Genomic DNA, 17,812 nt, shown 5'->3' on the forward strand with positions numbered 1-17,812 from the left:
GTCTTCATGTACACTGTTGCATGCATCCCAACATCACAACCACGCGTCCTCATGTACACTGTTGCATGCATCCCAACATCACAACCACGCGTCCTCATGTACACTGTTGCATGCATCCCAACATCACAACCACGCGTACTCATGTACACCGCTGCATGCATCCCAACATCACAACCACGCGTCCTCATGTACACTGTTGCATGCATCACAGCATCACACACCACGCGTACTCATGTACACTGCTGCATGCATCACAGCATCACAACCACGCGTACTCATGTACACTGTTGCATGCATCCCAACATCACAACCACGCGTACTCATGTACACTGCTGCATGCACCCCAACATCACAACCACGCGTACTCACGTACACTGTTGCATGCATCACAGCATCACACACCACGCGTACTCATGCACACTGCTGCATGCATCCCAACATCACAACCACGCGTACTCATGTACACTGTTGCATGCATCACAGCATCACACACCACGCGTACTCATGTACACCGCTGCATGCATCCCAACATCACAACCACGCGTACTCACGTACACTGTTGCATGCATCACAGCATCACACACCACGCGTACTCATGTACACTGTTGCATGCATCCCAACATCACAACCACGCGTCTTCATGTACACTGTTGCATGCATCCCAACATCACAACCACGCGTCCTCATGTACACTGTTGCATGCATCCCAACATCACAACCACGCATCCTCATGTACACTGTTGCATGCATCCCAACATCACAACCACGCGTCCTCATGTACACTGTTGCATGCATCCCAACATCACAACCACGCGTACTCATGTACACTGTTGCATGCATCCCAACATCACAACCACGCGTACTCATGTACACTGTTGCATGCATCCCAACATCACAACCACGCGTCTTCATGTACACTGTTGCATGCATCCCAACATCACAACCACGCGTCTTCATGTACACTGTTGCATGCATCCCAACATCACAACCACGCGTCCTCATGTACACTGCTGCATGCATCACAGCATCACAACCACGCGTACTCATGTACACTGTTGCATGCATCCCAACATCACAACCACGCGTACTCATGTACACTGCTGCATGCATCACAGCATCACACACCACGCGTACTCATGCACACTGCTGCATGCATCACAGCATCACACACCACGCGTACTCATGTACACTGTTGCATGCATCCCAACATCACAACCACGCGTCTTCATGTACACTGTTGCATGCATCCCAACATCACAACCACGCGTCCTCATGTACACTGTTGCATGCATCCCAACATCACAACCACGCGTCTTCATGTACACTGTTGCATGCATCCCAACATCACAACCACGCGTCTTCATGTACACTGTTGCATGCATTCCAACATCACAACCACGCGTCCTCATGTACACTGTTGCATGCATCCCAACATCACAACCACGCGTCTTCATGTACACTGTTGCATGCATCCCAACATCACAACCACGCGTCCTCATGTACACTGTTGCATGCATCCCAACATCACAACCACGCGTACTCATGTACACCGCTGCATGCATCCCAACATCACAACCACGCGTCCTCATGTACACTGTTGCATGCATCCCAACATCACAATCACGCGTCCTCATGTACACTGTTGCATGCATCCCAACATCACAACCACGCGTCTTCATGTACACTGTTGCATGCATCCCAACATCACAACCACGCGTCTTCATGTACACTGTTGCATGCATCCCAACATCACAACCACGCGTCTTCATGTACACTGTTGCATGCATCCCAACATCACAACCACGCGTCCTCATGTACACTGTTGCATGCATCCCAACATCACAACCACGCGTCCTCATGTACACTGTTGCATGCATCCCAACATCACAACCACGCGTACTCATGTACACCGCTGCATGCATCCCAACATCACAACCACGCGTCCTCATGTACACTGTTGCATGCATCACAGCATCACACACCACGCGTACTCATGTACACTGCTGCATGCATCACAGCATCACAACCACGCGTACTCATGTACACGGTTGCATGCATCCCAACATCACAACCACGCGTACTCATGTACACTGCTGCATGCACCCCAACATCACAACCACGCGTACTCACGTACACTGTTGCATGCATCACAGCATCACACACCACGCGTACTCATGCACACTGCTGCATGCATCCCAACATCACAACCACGCGTACTCATGTACACTGTTGCATGCATCACAGCATCACACACCACGCGTACTCATGTACACCGCTGCATGCATCCCAACATCACAACCACGCGTACTCACGTACACTGTTGCATGCATCACAGCATCACACACCACGCGTACTCATGTACACTGCTGCATGCATCACAGCATCACAACTACGCGTACTCATGTACACTGCTGCATGCATCCCAACATCACAACCACGCGTACTCATGTACACTGCTGCATGCATCACAGCATCACAACCACGCGTACTCATGTACACTGCTGCATGCATCCCAACATCACAACCACGCGTACTCATGTACACTGTTGCATGCATCACAGCATCACAACCACGCGTACTCACGTACACTGCTGCATGCATCACTGCATCACACACCACGCGTACTCATGTACACTGCTGCATGCATCACAGCATCACAACCACGCGTACTCATGTACACTGCTGCATGCATCACTGCATCACACACCACGCGTACTCACGTACACTGCTGCATGCATCACTGCATCACACACCACGCGTACTCATGTACACTGCTGCATGCACCCCAACATCACACACCACGCGTACTCATGCACACTGCTGCATGCACCCCAACATCACACACCACGCGTACTCATGTACACTGCTGCATGCATCCCAACATCACAACCACGCGTACTCATGTACACTGTTGCATGCATCACAGCATCACACACCACGCGTCTTCATGTACACTGTTGCATGCATCCCAACATCACAACCACGCGTCTTCATGTACACTGTTGCATGCATCCCAACATCACAACCACGCGTCTTCATGTACACTGTTGCATGCATCCCAACATCACAACCACGCGTCTTCATGTACACTGTTGCATGCATCCCAACATCACAACCACGCGTCCTCATGTACACTGTTGCATGCATCCCAACATCACAACCACGCGTCCTCATGTACACTGTTGCATGCATCCCAACATCACAACCACGCGTACTCATGTACACCGCTGCATGCATCCCAACATCACAACCACGCGTCCTCATGTACACTGTTGCATGCATCACAGCATCACACACCACGCGTACTCATGTACACTGCTGCATGCATCACAGCATCACAACCACGCGTACTCATGTACACTGTTGCATGCATCCCAACATCACAACCACGCGTACTCATGTACACTGCTGCATGCACCCCAACATCACAACCACGCGTACTCACGTACACTGTTGCATGCATCACAGCATCACACACCACGCGTACTCATGCACACTGCTGCATGCATCCCAACATCACAACCACGCGTACTCATGTACACTGTTGCATGCATCACAGCATCACACACCACGCGTACTCATGTACACCGCTGCATGCATCCCAACATCACAACCACGCGTACTCACGTACACTGTTGCATGCATCACAGCATCACACACCACGCGTACTCATGTACACTGCTGCATGCATCACAGCATCACAACTACGCGTACTCATGTACACTGCTGCATGCATCCCAACATCACAACCACGCGTACTCATGTACACTGCTGCATGCATCACAGCATCACAACCACGCGTACTCATGTACACTGCTGCATGCATCCCAACATCACAACCACGCGTACTCATGTACACTGTTGCATGCATCACAGCATCACAACCACGCGTACTCACGTACACTGCTGCATGCATCACTGCATCACACACCACGCGTACTCATGTACACTGCTGCATGCATCACAGCATCACAACCACGCGTACTCATGTACACTGCTGCATGCATCACTGCATCACACACCACGCGTACTCACGTACACTGCTGCATGCATCACTGCATCACACACCACGCGTACTCATGTACACTGCTGCATGCACCCCAACATCACACACCACGCGTACTCATGCACACTGCTGCATGCACCCCAACATCACACACCACGCGTACTCATGTACACTGCTGCATGCATCCCAACATCACAACCACGCGTACTCATGTACACTGTTGCATGCATCACAGCATCACACACCACGCGTACTCATGCACACTGCTGCATGCACCCCAACATCACAACCACGCGTACTCATGCACACTGCTGCATGCATCCCAACATCACACACCACGCGTACTCATGTACACTGTTGCATGCATCACAGCATCACACACCACGCGTACTCATGCACACTGCTGCATGCATCCCAACATCACACACCACGCGTACTCATGCACACTGTTGCATGCATCCCAACATCACACACCACGCGTACTCATGCACACTGTTGCATGCATCACAGCATCACACACCACGCGTACTCGTGTACACTGTTGCATGCATCACAGCATCACACACCACGCGTACTCATGCACACTGCTGCATGCATCCCAACATCACACACCACGCGTACTCATGCACACTGCTGCATGCACCCCAACATCACAACCACGCGTACTCATGTACACTGTTGCATGCATCCCAACATCACACACCACGCGTACTCATGCACACTGTTGCATGCATCACAGCATCACACTCCACGCGTGTGCCCCAATGAAACCCAAACTTACGCATCCTCCATTGCGATTGTGAAGACCCAACGCTCACAAATTTATGTACCCATTATATTGCTTAAAGCTACCGGTCTCTATAGGCGATATATAGTTTTTTTAAAATCATATTTCTATTTTTTTAGGGGAGTGGTGGCGCATGGCTTCCCACACTCCATCCACCTGTGTTCCATTCCCGGTCACGGCTCAAATCACCCCACCCCCACCTGCTCTATAAATAAAATGCACTGAACAGCTTGGTGAAGTATGGTCAAACAGCCCCCATGACCAACAGCGTGGAACAGCCTCCATCCAGCAGTGGATTAACAAAAGGGGCAGTAAATTATGAATTCTGGTTAATATTGTCATCGTTTTTGTTTTATAACACCTGGAAATACATCGAATTATCTGTTTTCTAGCCATGTAAATTCTTGAATGTGTCAACTGGAGTGAGTTTACTGCGGAGAAAGTGAAAACTCCCGGTGGAATCGTGTGGACGGAGGCGAGTGTAGCGCTCATGCCCGCTACACTCGCCTCTTTTGAATTCTGGTTAATATTGTCATCGTTTTTGTTTTATAACACCTGGAAATTCCCTTCAAGGCAGACCTAGGATTGTCAGCGAGGATCATTGGGTTGTTTAGAGATTCGTTAATTTACGGAAAAAAAGCCATTCGTTATTTCGCACGTAGGCATTAAGTAATCGTTGACTCATTAATTAGCTGGGCTAATTAAAATACACAACAAACGAATTTTATTACTTTGCAGAGGTATCCGCAAAAGCGTAATTTCACAATGAAAATACATTTTAATTACGTGAAATGCAAGTAACAATAACGCACATTGTAGACTAATATCGCTGTACTTCTTGAATATCGTGCAGCATACAGTCAGTCGTTGTGTACACGTCGTCCTCGTTGCCTAAGACGCACGAGCGTGAACGTGAAACCCATCGCGGCGGCCGCACTCCGTCAACAGCTCCCCCAACTCAGCCAATGAACCCATCCAGGTCCCACGCGGAGCTGGTCTCGGCCCCGCGTGGACGCCGCCCTCGAGTCGCCAGTGCGGGACGCGTGCCGAGAGCCTTCGTGAAACAACCCTCGGGGTTTTGCTCTCTCCGTCAGATACCCCCGCACTCTCCCGTCTCAGCGAATAGATATGCCCCTTATCTCTGAATAGTAACCCCCCATCTCTGTGAAGATACCCCCCGTTTCCGTGCATAGACACCTCCCTGTCTATGTGAATACATATCCCGCGTCTCTGCGAATAGATATCCTCCTTATCTCTGTGAATAGATATCTCCCGTATCTCTGAATAGTAACCCCTAGTCTCTGAATAGATACCCCCCCCCCCACCCCCCGTCTCTGAGACCAGATTGTCTTGACGGCGCGTACATGTTGCCCGTGAAGTAGGAGTTGATCGCTTATCCTTGTGACCGCACGGTGATCTGGCTCCGGGGTCGAACCCACGACCATCCCGATGACGGCCGCCCCATGTGGCCATGATGATACTCGTGCAGGTATTGCAGCTGTTGTTGTTGTTGCCGCTGTTGTTGTTGTTGTTGATTATGTTGTTGTTGATGTTGTTGATGATGGGGATGTTATCATTGTAATCAGCTCGCGTGCAAGTGGCCAGGTGGGTTTATTACATCGCAGGATCGTGAGAGATGGCGACGCCTTGGTGGAGGCGTTCATCCAGCAGTGGAGTGGTCGCGGCTGACGATGATTACAGTTGGAACTAATCCCCCTTCATAGTATAAATGACACTGAGCTGGCAATTACTACCACCGATGACGAACACAAAACGGACCAGCATACAGCACGTCTCCTCCCCCATATCTGTCTCCATCTAAACAAAACAAACACTAATAAAACCACGTATACTGTATATATGTGTGCGTGTGTACACATCAAATCGGCCACACGGCCACCCGCGAGAGAGTTCTTGGTATGAACTCGGAGTGTGGCCGCCGACAGGAGAAGAAGCCAGCGGGAGCGATCGGTCGTGGAGGTGAGCGCGAGCGAGTCGCACGGGAACCCCCCGAGTCGGGCACCTCTCCTGGCTCTGCGTACTCAAGTCGTGCATGGCGCTGCCGTGTGCGCGGCACGGGGAGGATCGCTCGCGGGGCTCCAGGCATCTTCGCGAATAACCCCCCACCCCACCCCACCCGTCCGTGGTGGGACACGGGGCGCGCAGGAGATCCCAAATCGGGGGTCTGGGGGGAGCAATCGGAAACAGCTTATGGGAGATCGAGGATAAACACCCCCCCCCCCCCACATGCAAACTCGGGTCTAGAGGGGCCGATGCCCTGGCACGCACCGTGATGCGACCGCGCAACGAGCACCCCCCCCCCCCCCCCCCGGGATGTCGCGGCTGTTTTTGTTTGGTTCTAGACGCGCACTCGAGATTTGGGCCCCGGTTTCATCCTTGACCTGGGCCAACCCCCTTCCGCCCCCCGGCACCGTGCACACGCACTCATGCACGCGCACCTGTCCACTCCCCCAGCACCCCCCTCCTCCCCTCCCACCCCGGCAATCGCCCCCCTGTATAGAAGCCGGCGACGAACCCACGGCACGGGGCAGGGGGCTCCTCGCGCGTGGTCGTGCGGGTGGATGTTGCGCGGCGCTCAACGACACACACCCACAAATACACACGGAGACTCGCCCGAGTATACCAACACACACGTGCACACGCACACGCCTACAAGTACATACCAACTAACACGCATCTCCCGTGTCGCCTTTAGCAGACAGTTGGGGCAAGTGTTGTAAAGCGAGCAACTATGAAGGGCTACACGGAACACTGAACACGACGGGGGGTGGGTGACCAGCACCACGCCCGGCCACCTTTGTCTCCCCACTGCTGATGTTCACGCACCGCACCAGCCACTCACTTCAGGCTGAGGCGACTTAGGGGAAGCCCAAGACTGGTTCAAATATTCGCCACAGTCACTCATTTATCGCGAGCGGGAATTGAACTCCGGTTCGCCGGTGTTCGTAGCGCAGTCCGTTAACCACGCAGACTACAGCTCCTCATACAAATATATACACTCACATATACATACAAACACACAGATACACACATACATGTACAGATATAAAACAGACACACACATATATATACACACACATGTACACACACGTATACAGTCAAATGTTCACACACAAAATATATTAACATATAAAACAAGTGTACACGCACACAAATATATTCAAAGACAAAGATCATCCTCGTAGCATTGCCAGACAGTGGGAGCAAGTGCTGTTAGCGAGTACATATATACACATATACACACAGATATGCATCCCCATATACATATACACGTGTATACTGACATAAATACCCGTACACACATATACAGGCAAAAATACAAACATCTATATATAGTCTTAAAATAATTTTGGGGCCAGTGCTATACACACTCACATACACGTATACATAGACCCTACGCACATTTACACACCACACAGCGGTATGCGTGTGTGTGTGCGTGTGTGCGTGTGTGTGTGCCTACACGTCTCGCACATCCGTCTCTGCTCAAATCGAGTGTTCGTGTCCAAGGCTAGCAAGGCCGAAACGTCGAAACATTTATTGTAACTTATGTCATCAAGATAAAAACAAAACGATGATAATATTGTTGAAATCTGAGTGGAGTTATCCGCGTGAGGCACAATGCGCGCTCTGTACGATGCTGCTGTGTTGGCAGCGATGCACAAACAACAACTCGTGTCGATAACAACAGTGTGTGGCTTTAACATTTTAACTTTAAACATACAATAGGCAACGTTTCGGGCCATGGCACCTTGTCATACACAGGGTGGTGGCGACATTAAGTTGCGTGTACGAGAGAACAGATCGCGTGGACACCAACTCAGCCTGCGATACAGCGACGACCACAGCAAGACGAGTGTTCACATCCTGCGTTAAATACACGCGATACAATTCTGCATTTGTATCGATAGCACGATTGTCAATAATATACAACTTGCAGCTCTCTGTTCATCCACAGCTAGATGAAGGCCTTCCCACATTGTGTCGGTCTCGAAAGTTGTTTGACCATACTTCACCACCTCGGTCAGTACTGGTTGGTGAAGGGGGCTCATCGGATGTCGCCGACGCCGCCGTTATGACCGGGAATTGAACTCAGCCGACAGGGTTCAAAACGCAGCGCGCTAAAAGCTGTGCCACCAATCCCCCCACCTCCCCCCACCCAGGATGTGTATGCGGTTACAGTCACACGACAGAACGTGACAATGGTATGAGGAGTCTTCATAGCAGCAACAACAACAATACATTTTAAATTAAACTCCCTTCGTCACCACTCACATATATAATTGTTCGAAATATATGTAAACACACGTCAAGTACACCAGACGTATGCATCCAAATGCCTTTTCAATTCATCCGAGTCTGTCGGCGTGGGCGACTCGGAACAATGCGCCTGCATCCCGGCACGCTACATCCACCACACCTCCTCACCTGCCTGCGGTGGTTATACCGACTCCAGTTCGCCAGCGACCCGGAACAGATATTCATCGAGAGATAGAGAGTTAAGTGTGTGTGTGACAATGAATGCGGCGATCGTGGCGAAGGTGCGCTGCTATTCGAAGGGCGATGAATACACATGGTGATCCACATACTGATGCCCCCATTTAAATAATAGGGAGAAAATATTGACACAAGGACACTTAATTTATCTGCCTCCACACAACGTGCACATATCACCCCGTTTAACAATCTGCTCCGTGGGGTATGGAGCCGTCACTAACAAGAAAGTAATTCTGGGTCATTCAAATTCGGTCGGGCATCTATACATGGATCGGCCTTGCAACGCTAACGACGTGAACGATGTGTGGTGAGTGGGGATGGATCATGCGATGTGGGATCGCGGCTGCCGTGACTTTTGAGAGGCGCGAGTCGCACGGAGCGACGCCGCCCGCGTCATTAGCGAGGGCTTCCGAGCCCCCGTGTCACTGGGCCGCTCAGCCCGTGACCTGTCCAACCCGTGACCCGCTCAGCCCGTGACCCGTCCAACCCGTGACCCGCTCAGCTCGTGACCCACTCAGCCCGCGACCCGCTCAGCCCGTGACCCGTCCAACCCGTGACCCGTCCAACCCGTGACCCGCTCAGCTTGTGACCCGCTCAGCCCGTGACCCGCTCAACTCGTGACCCGCTCAGCCCGTGACACGTCCAACACGTGACCCACTCAGCTCGTGACCCGCTCAGCCCGTGACCCACTCAGCCCGTGACCCGCTTATCTCGTGACCCGCTCAGCCCGTGACCCGCTCAGCCCGTGACCCGTCCAACCCGTGACCCACTCAGCTCGTGACCCGCTCAGCCCGTGACCCGCTCAGCCCGTGACCCGCTCATCTCGTGACCCGCTCAGCCCGTGACCCGCTCAGCCCGTGACCCATCCAACCCGTGACCCACTCAGCCCGTGACCCGCTCATCTCGTGACCCGCTCAGCCCGTGACCCATCCAACCCGTGACCCACTCAGCTCGTGACCCGCTCAGCTCGTGACCCGCTCAGCCCGTGACCCGCTCAGCCCGTGACCCGCTTATCTCGTGACCCGCTCAGCCCGTGATCCGCTCAGCCCGTGACCCGTCCAACCCGTGACCCACTCAGCTCGTGACCCGCTCAGCCCGTGACCCGCTCAGCCCGTGACCCGCTCATCTCGTGACCCGCTCAGCCCGTGACCCACTCAGCTCGTGACCCGCTCAGCTCGTGACCCGCTCAGCCTGTGACCCGCTCAGCCCGTGACCCGCTCAGCCCGTGACCCACTCAGCCCGTGACCCGCTCAGCTCGTGACCCGCTCAGCCCGTGACCCGCTCAGCCCGTGACCCACTCAGCCCGTGACCCACTCAGCTCGTGACCCACTCAGCCCGTGACCCGCTCAGCTCGTGACCCGTCCAACTCGTGACCCGCTCAGCTCGTGACCCGCTCAGCTCGTGACCCACTCAGCCCGTGACCCGCTCAGCCCGTGACCCGCTCAGCCCGTAACCCGCTCAGCCCGTGACCCACTCAGCTCGTGACCCGTCCAACTCGTGACCCGCTCAGCCCGTGACCCGCTCAGCTCGTGACCCGTCCAACTCGTTACCCGCTCAGCCCGTGACCCACTCAGCTCGTGACCCGCTCAGCTCGTGACCCGCTCAGCCCGTGACCCGCTCAGCCCGTGACCCACTCAGCCCGTGACCCACTCAGCTCGTGACCCACTCAGCCCGTGACCCGCTCAGCTCGTGACCCGTCCAACTCGTGACCCGCTCAGCTCGTGACCCGCTCAGCTCGTGACCCACTCAGCCCGTGACCCACTCAGCCCGTGACCCGCTCAGCTCGTGACCCGCTCAGCCCGTGACCCGCTCAGCCCGTCACCCGCTCAGCCCGTGACCCACTCAGCCCGTGACCCGCTCAGCCCGTGACCCACTCAGCCCGTGACCCGCTCAGCTCGTGACCCGCTCAGCCCGTGACCCGCTCAGCCCGTGACCCGCTTATCTCGTGACCCGCTCAGCCCGTGACCCACTCAGCCCGTGACCCGCTCAGCTCGTGACCCGCTCAGCCCGTGACCCACTCAGCCCGTGACCCGCTCAGCCCGTGACCCACTCAGCTCGTGACCCACTCAGCCCGTGACCCGCTCAGCTCGTGATCCGTCCAACTCGTGACCCGACCGAGTCAGAAAGTTTTGAGGGTTCGTGCGTGACGTGTTCGTTGGTTACGTGGAGACCACGCCCCCGGGAGCCTGCCAGAGCGATTACGCATTTTTTGTTTTTCAAAAAAGTTCCCTTGATGAGTGGTGATTAACACCAGGACCGGTGTTCCCTTTGCAATGACCGAATCTGCATCGCGCTGCCGCCGATGCAGCTGTTCGTGTAAACGTGTACGGGGGAAGCGCACCACGCCGCCTCGCCCCGCGCCCACGATATTGGGCGCGCAAGTGTGATGCGTCAGAACGTGTGTGTGTAACGCACGCAAACACACACACACACGCGCGCGTGCCACGCAACATCGGTTTTGCGAATATAAATAATAAAATGTCCGTTAGCCTCGTACACACAAAAAAATCCCTCGAACATATCCCGTAAACTTTTGTGTAATTTAATTAAAAGACAAATACAATGGGTAGCTAATTATTCCGTAATTAGCGAAACAATCAGAGCATCGCTGGCGTGCAGTGATTGCGGCCACGTGTCCGTGATTGCGGTTATCAGGAGGCGGTAACGTGCGAACTTCCATCCACCTCGGCCACCTCGCACCTCGCGGTGCCTAAATTACACGAAACCTTCCCGTCGCTCACACAATTGCGCAACAGCAACAACAACAACAACAACACAAATCATCTCCCGATTGGGCGGACACCTCGGCCGGGCGAATACCATCCTGGCGCAATCGCGTGGCTCGCAGTTAGTTAAAATGTGCAAGAAAGAAAGTAAAATAAACAAATGAGCGGCGTTAATTAATCGGGGAGGTGGGCGGACGTCCCGCCCTCATCTCACGTATCAGAGGAATGTTTTGTTATTTAATTTTTTGTTACATTTTCTTTCCCATCCGTCGGTTTAATCAAGAGCGTAAAGGCGGCGGCGGCGGCGTCGGGCGACGCGTCGGTATTTGAGCCGCGGCCCCGCGTGCAGTTTCAGTGCGCGCTCGCGTCGAGTTGGCGAGGCGCAGATTTGGGCCACATTCGGGGCCCGGATCCCCGCGCGCATTCACGCATTAAAACCGTGCGCCTTTATTATAAGTGTGTGCAATCACGTAATTTGGTGACGTGCGAGACGCGGGCCAGCGTGTATAAATATTAATTTAGACTAAGAGACCAACGACACAATTCCGTCGGCGCGGGGCACGCGCGGTTATCTCCGGTACTGTCCAGGGCGAGCGGTGTGGGGGGGGGGGTGCTTTTCGTCATAAGTTCATTTCAAAATCTTACGAGCGAGCTCTGGAAATGAGTTACATAACGGCAATTTCTCCCGGTCCTTTGTACGTAACGCATTTTAATTTATTGACGGCGGCGCAGTCGTGTCCGCCCGCCTGTTCGTTCCGAATAGAGCGAGGCCGCCTCATTACTGGCCGATAGCGGCATCCCAGCCTCCGTCGGAATAGCGGCTTTCATCCGTAGTCCCGGTGCTGTAACACATCTGTACTTATACCGCGGACACACGGGCCACTCCTCAGAAGCCTCTTTAACATTCACGAGCCGAAATATTCTGTTCTCCCGGCCGAGGTCTCTGTGGAAAATTAGCTGCTGGCGCGCCGCGCCATCGGACACAAACTTCAAGGTGAGTTCAAGTTGTGGTCTGGGGTTTTCCCCCTCGCGCTCTCTCTCTCGACCAAAGACATTGATTATTTTCTCTCGGAGTGTGTTACCGCGGCGCTGTTTGGGACTATTGCACCTCGCGGGGCTGTGACTGACACGGTGCGTTCCGGACAGACATGGGAATGATGGGGGGGGCGGCCTTTATTGTAGAGACGACAATGCGAGCAGAGAGGAAGCGGTGCCGCTGGTTACACAACGCAAAGCGGACGCACAAAACACGATGTTTTTTGTTAAAGATCAAACAGAGTAGGCGATCTCGACCACCAGTGCACCTGTCCAGTGCTCTCACACACGCGAGTAGCAATTTCTTGCAAACAAAACGGCCGCCTCCTCCGTACGACGTCCTTGTCTCTCTCTCTAAGGCCGCGTGCGCTCTCGCGTCGTGACAACCTCCGCGACGGGCGCGCCACTCGGCGCCGAGCGGCCTCGGCACCAGAACCCCCCCCCCCCACGTCCCCGACTCGCGCCGCCAACAACAGCCGCGAGTCGAGAGCACAAACCCGCGGGGCCTCTCACTCAGCGCTGCGTTCTGCGAGGGAACAATCTCGCGTCCGCTCCTTTGCGCGGTGATCGTCACACCAAGGCGCACAGAAAGGTGCGACAATGTTGACTGCAACTCGTCTCGAATCTACAGAGGGCGCCACTCAATCATCGCTACCTGACCCGGAACGGTATAGAAAATCAAGCCATCGGAGCGGCATGTTTATAGGCAAAATAGCGCGACTGTGTATTACAAATGTGAGCCCTTAACGCGGTTTACAGGGGTTTTTTTTATTCAAACGGAGCAGACTGCTTGTTTGCGTTCCCGATGTTAATATACCGGGCAGGCGACGCCTCCGAATTGCACGGTGGTCGAGCTGGTTGTTGTTGGTATCGCATCAATTGGCAGCGTCGTTGCAATGCACTTCACACGCGGTCGTTGTCGTCGTTGTTGTTGTTTTTACAAAGCGTGTCAAGCAAAACCGAGGCGTGCGCGCACCGTCTATGTCTGTGCTTTGTGTTATCGCTGTCGATCGAGGCCCTCCGTGTACGCCACGCGGCGACCGTGGTCTTAATGCTGCGGCCGATTGCTGCTCGCGAAAGCATCACTCCGGGATTTGTTACAAACCTGGGGGATGTGCGAGCAAAATTGCCCGCGGTTTTAAAAACAACTCGACGCGCAGCACCCCACTGTCCACACAAAGACGACAACGTAACTTCAAGTCGCGTTAACATTAACCAACATCTCGCATTACACCTTACAATGAGACCTGCAAGTGTAAAGTGGCCCCGAATGTTGTTATTGTTGTTATTGCCGCGGACGCCTGTCACCTTTTGTGCTACTCGTGTTTTTTTTACATAATTATTATTCCAATAAAAAATATAAATTAGCGTCGCATTTTTATAAGGGGAATTTGGGTCAATATTCGGTACTGAAAATATGCGAAATACACGTCTGGGGAGGGGGGAGAAATAAGGGCGACTTTAAATAAATCAACGCTCGCGTTTGTGCCTAAACAAGATTCGGTGGCCTGTGCGGCCGCGCTCCGTGCCGGGTGATCCGTCTCCCGGGTCGTGGCCTGGACGCTGGCGGGGTGGTAGTGGTCACCGCCGCCAAGGCGACGGTGCTTGTGTTTTAGAGGGCGAGAGACACGCCACAAAGAGTGTCAAAGTAGTAGGTTTCTTCACACCCCCCCCCCCCCCGTGTTCAATTTCTACTGTGAAAACGGAGCTGTGGGAAGAGCCAATTCCCCCTTAACGCGAGCCTCGCCGCTGAAGCTTTAAACGCATTCCAAGCAGGGCGTAGTTAGCAGGCGACAATTACTGTAGAACGCGAATGACACAAAATAAAAAATAATAACCCTCGTCACAACCGAAGCCCCCTATAGATGCACCTGGGCGACTAGACGCTCGCTCGGAGATGAGCGAGGGTGGACGCTTGGCCGGACACTGCGCCGCGTGCCATTTGCCGATCCGCGTACGTTCAACTTTGCCTAAGCACCGGCGCCGCAACTGTCACCGAGAAACACCACGCAGACGGGGAACTGCACTTTGGGACGAAATTCCGTAGCGCGATCGCGCCGACGGCCGTCGTCTTGTGCCTGCGCGCTCTCGCTCCGCGCTCCTCGACTCTCGGCGATTAGAGCCGTGTCACTTGCGCCGCCCCGACTTCAAAGCGTCTGCTGGCGGGGGCTACTGAATATTGATCACCTCGCTAATTGCTCCTTCCCGGCGTGCCTCGGTAATGAGGGCATGCGCAGTGCACGCGCTCAGCCATTTTGCATGGAAAATAATTAGCAGAATAAAGATATCGGATTTTCATCTCTGCACTTCCCTTCCAGTCGCCGCGCGGTTGGCAGCCGCGGCGTCGCGGGGCGCGATCCGGAGCCGCTGTGCCCGGGGATTCTTCGACCGGGGGACCCGCTCACTCCTCACTCACTCACGCCGCTCGCTTACCAAAGAAGGAAGATGAAGAGAAAAGAGTAAGTTTTATTTCCTGCTTCTCATTCTTCGCGTCGTTTTGTTTTTCGTTCTCCGCCGCTCGCACTTCTGCTGCGAACGCCCAACTTGTCCGCGCCGCGACAAAGCCGCTCGCCTCGCCCGAGTCGAGCTTCCCCGGGGGTCTTCGCGGCCGCGAGCCGCGGGTTGCGATCGGCCTCTCGCGTCCCGACGTGGCCCAGGGCTGTTACCGCTCGCCTCCCTCGAGCTCGCCCTCGCGTCTAAACTAACTTGAGCGGGCAGACGGGATCGGGGCTGCGGCGTGGCCCGCGCCGAGCGGCTCCGCGTACGACCGCGCCGCTCTCGAGTTGCGAGTCCCCGGCTCCCGCTCGTTCGCCCGCGCGCACTGTACGTGTAGTAGTGGCGGTGGTGGTGCCGTGGGTTTACCTGGCGCCGGCAGCAGCAGCAGCAGAGCCACCACCTTACCACGTCGCCTCCCGCGAGCTGGCCGCGGGGACGCGTTTAATCCGGCGCTAGCGCTTCGAGCAGGGCGAGGAAGGCTTCCCCGCGCGTGCGGCGGCGAAGGGAGGAGCGACTCCTCTCCGGGGCGAGGAGCCCCGCGGACGGCGCGCCGAGCGGCGCGGCGAGCGGCGACAGTCGGGGGGAGCGAGGAGAGAGGGAGCGAGCGAGGGGGAGCGGACAGCACGCGGGAGGGGATACGAGAGGGAGAGAGCGAGGGAGAGGGAAGAGAGAGCGAGCGAGAGAGAGAGCGCGAGAGGGAGAGAGCGCGAGAGAGAGAGAGAGAGGAGAGAAAGAAAGAGAGATGATGCGGAGAGGCGGCGCGTCCGAGGCGAGCGCGGCCCGGGAGCACAGCGAGCTGTGAGCCGGGCGGCCCAGGGAGGAGCGCTCGCCCAGCCGTGCGCCGCCGGTAAGAGGCCGATCGATCGCGGCGGGGTGTCAGCGCGGAGACCCAACGATCGCATCGGCTTTACTTTTTACGATGATTTTTCTCCCTCAAGTTCTTAGCTGAATGGGTTTTCGGGTCTCCAGCCTCGGAGCTTCTTGGCAGGGGCAGAGCTAGACGCTATATAGCGCGGGGGCTGACTTCGCCCCGTGTGTTGTGCACGATCGCTCAGATACGCCGACGCCGGCGCCTCTTGCAGCACGGATTGGCAACTGCTCTCGATGCTCTGGGAGCGAGCTGGGGGATCGATAGATCTATAGTTTAGGGGAAAGTGCCGGGCCTTCTGCATTGTATTCCCCCAAATTGTCAGTGGCACCGAAATGTAGTGGCAGTCGGGGAGATTGGAAGTAAAATGGAGGGATAAATGGACAAATGATGTGGGGTTTTTTTTCCCTCTTCTCTTTTTTCCTCTTCTGAGCGGGGACCGAGTGTGTGTGCCGCGTTCGCTTGAGCCACAGCCACTCCGCCGTGGCGTGACGTGGAGCTGGCCGCAGGGCCGAGTCAAACGCCGCTCGGCTTATGTCGAGTGGATTTTTTGTGTTGTTGCATTTGTCGATGCAGTTTTAGACTGCGGGGGGGGGGGACCCCTGCCCGACTGACTCACTCGCTGACCGACTGACCTCTACTAGCCAGCGTCAAAAGGGTCCCCCCCCCCCCCCCCGTGGGGAGAGGGGCCCAGTCCGGAGGGACCGGGCGGGTTAGAGACGCCGAGACCCGGCCGCGCGTGCGGGGAGCTGCGCTGCCGCTGCTGCTGCTGCCCGTGATGCCAGGGCAAAGATCGCGCGGAAGCCTCGGATGTGAAATGATTGTTGCTGCTGCTGCGATGTCACTAGCTGCAGACTGTCACTCCAGGGTTTAACTCTCTAGTTTTCTGTTCTATCAGCAAGAACGCACGGTTTGGTTAGAAGCCACGGGACGTGGGCAGGGAGTGCACGGCTCCCGTGAACGGACACGTGCGTGTGTGTGTGTGCGTGCGTGGGAGAGAACGCGAGGCCTGCGCTCGTGCGTGGCGTTGGACTTGTCGCTGTTTGCTTGTGTCGCGTCGCCCGCTCTAGGGCATCGATCGCATGCAGGGCCTGGCCGGCGTGCGCATTGTTCGACTCTGTTAGTGCTCACTTTGCTGTGAGCCCCCTCCCTCCCGTGCACTCCCTGAGAGTGAGTGTCACAGGGGCCTCCAGGCTCCTCGCTTTGTAGTCGCCGTGACAAAGCAGTGTGGTGGCGAGCTCGCCTCTCGTGGACCTTCTCAGGCTCGTTCTGGTGGCTTCACCGGTTGAGTGCAGAGCGGACAGCCCTGGCACTGCCCAACTTACCGCTGGGCTCTCATTACGATGGTTAAGTGTTGCACAAATTTACATCATAAT

General features: G+C 55.1%; 2 protein-coding genes across 9 annotated transcripts in view; one reads left to right on the top strand and one right to left on the bottom strand.

Annotated features, from left to right (window-relative positions):
• The window catches only part of ZFHX3 (zinc finger homeobox 3), a 247,930-nt gene that overhangs the window by 83,929 nt on the left and 146,189 nt on the right, over positions 1 to 17,812 (top strand). For 3 of the 8 annotated variants that reach the window (XM_061548412.1, XM_061548423.1, XM_061548422.1), the window contains exon 1: positions 15,049 to 15,531. The gene's annotated coding sequence lies outside the window, so the exon portion shown is untranslated. Of the gene's footprint in view, positions 1 to 12,339; positions 13,032 to 15,048; positions 15,532 to 16,254; positions 16,416 to 17,812 lie in introns of those variants that run through there. The other 5 variants (XM_061548414.1, XM_061548416.1, XM_061548417.1 and 2 more) reach the window with 5 other exon arrangements.
• The window catches only part of LOC133340377 (uncharacterized), a 44,421-nt gene that overhangs the window by 14,933 nt on the left and 11,676 nt on the right, over positions 1 to 17,812 (bottom strand). Inside the window, exon 3 of the mRNA XM_061548518.1 lies at positions 15,935 to 16,473. Within this exon, the coding sequence (XP_061404502.1) occupies positions 15,935 to 16,473 (539 nt within the window). The remainder of the gene's footprint in view (positions 1 to 15,934; positions 16,474 to 17,812) is intronic.

Source organism: Lethenteron reissneri, chromosome 9 (assembly GCF_015708825.2).
Source record: "Lethenteron reissneri isolate LAM-NWPU_2019-01 chromosome 9, ASM1570882v1, whole genome shotgun sequence".
Taxonomy (NCBI): Eukaryota; Metazoa; Chordata; class Hyperoartia; order Petromyzontiformes; family Petromyzontidae; genus Lethenteron; species Lethenteron reissneri.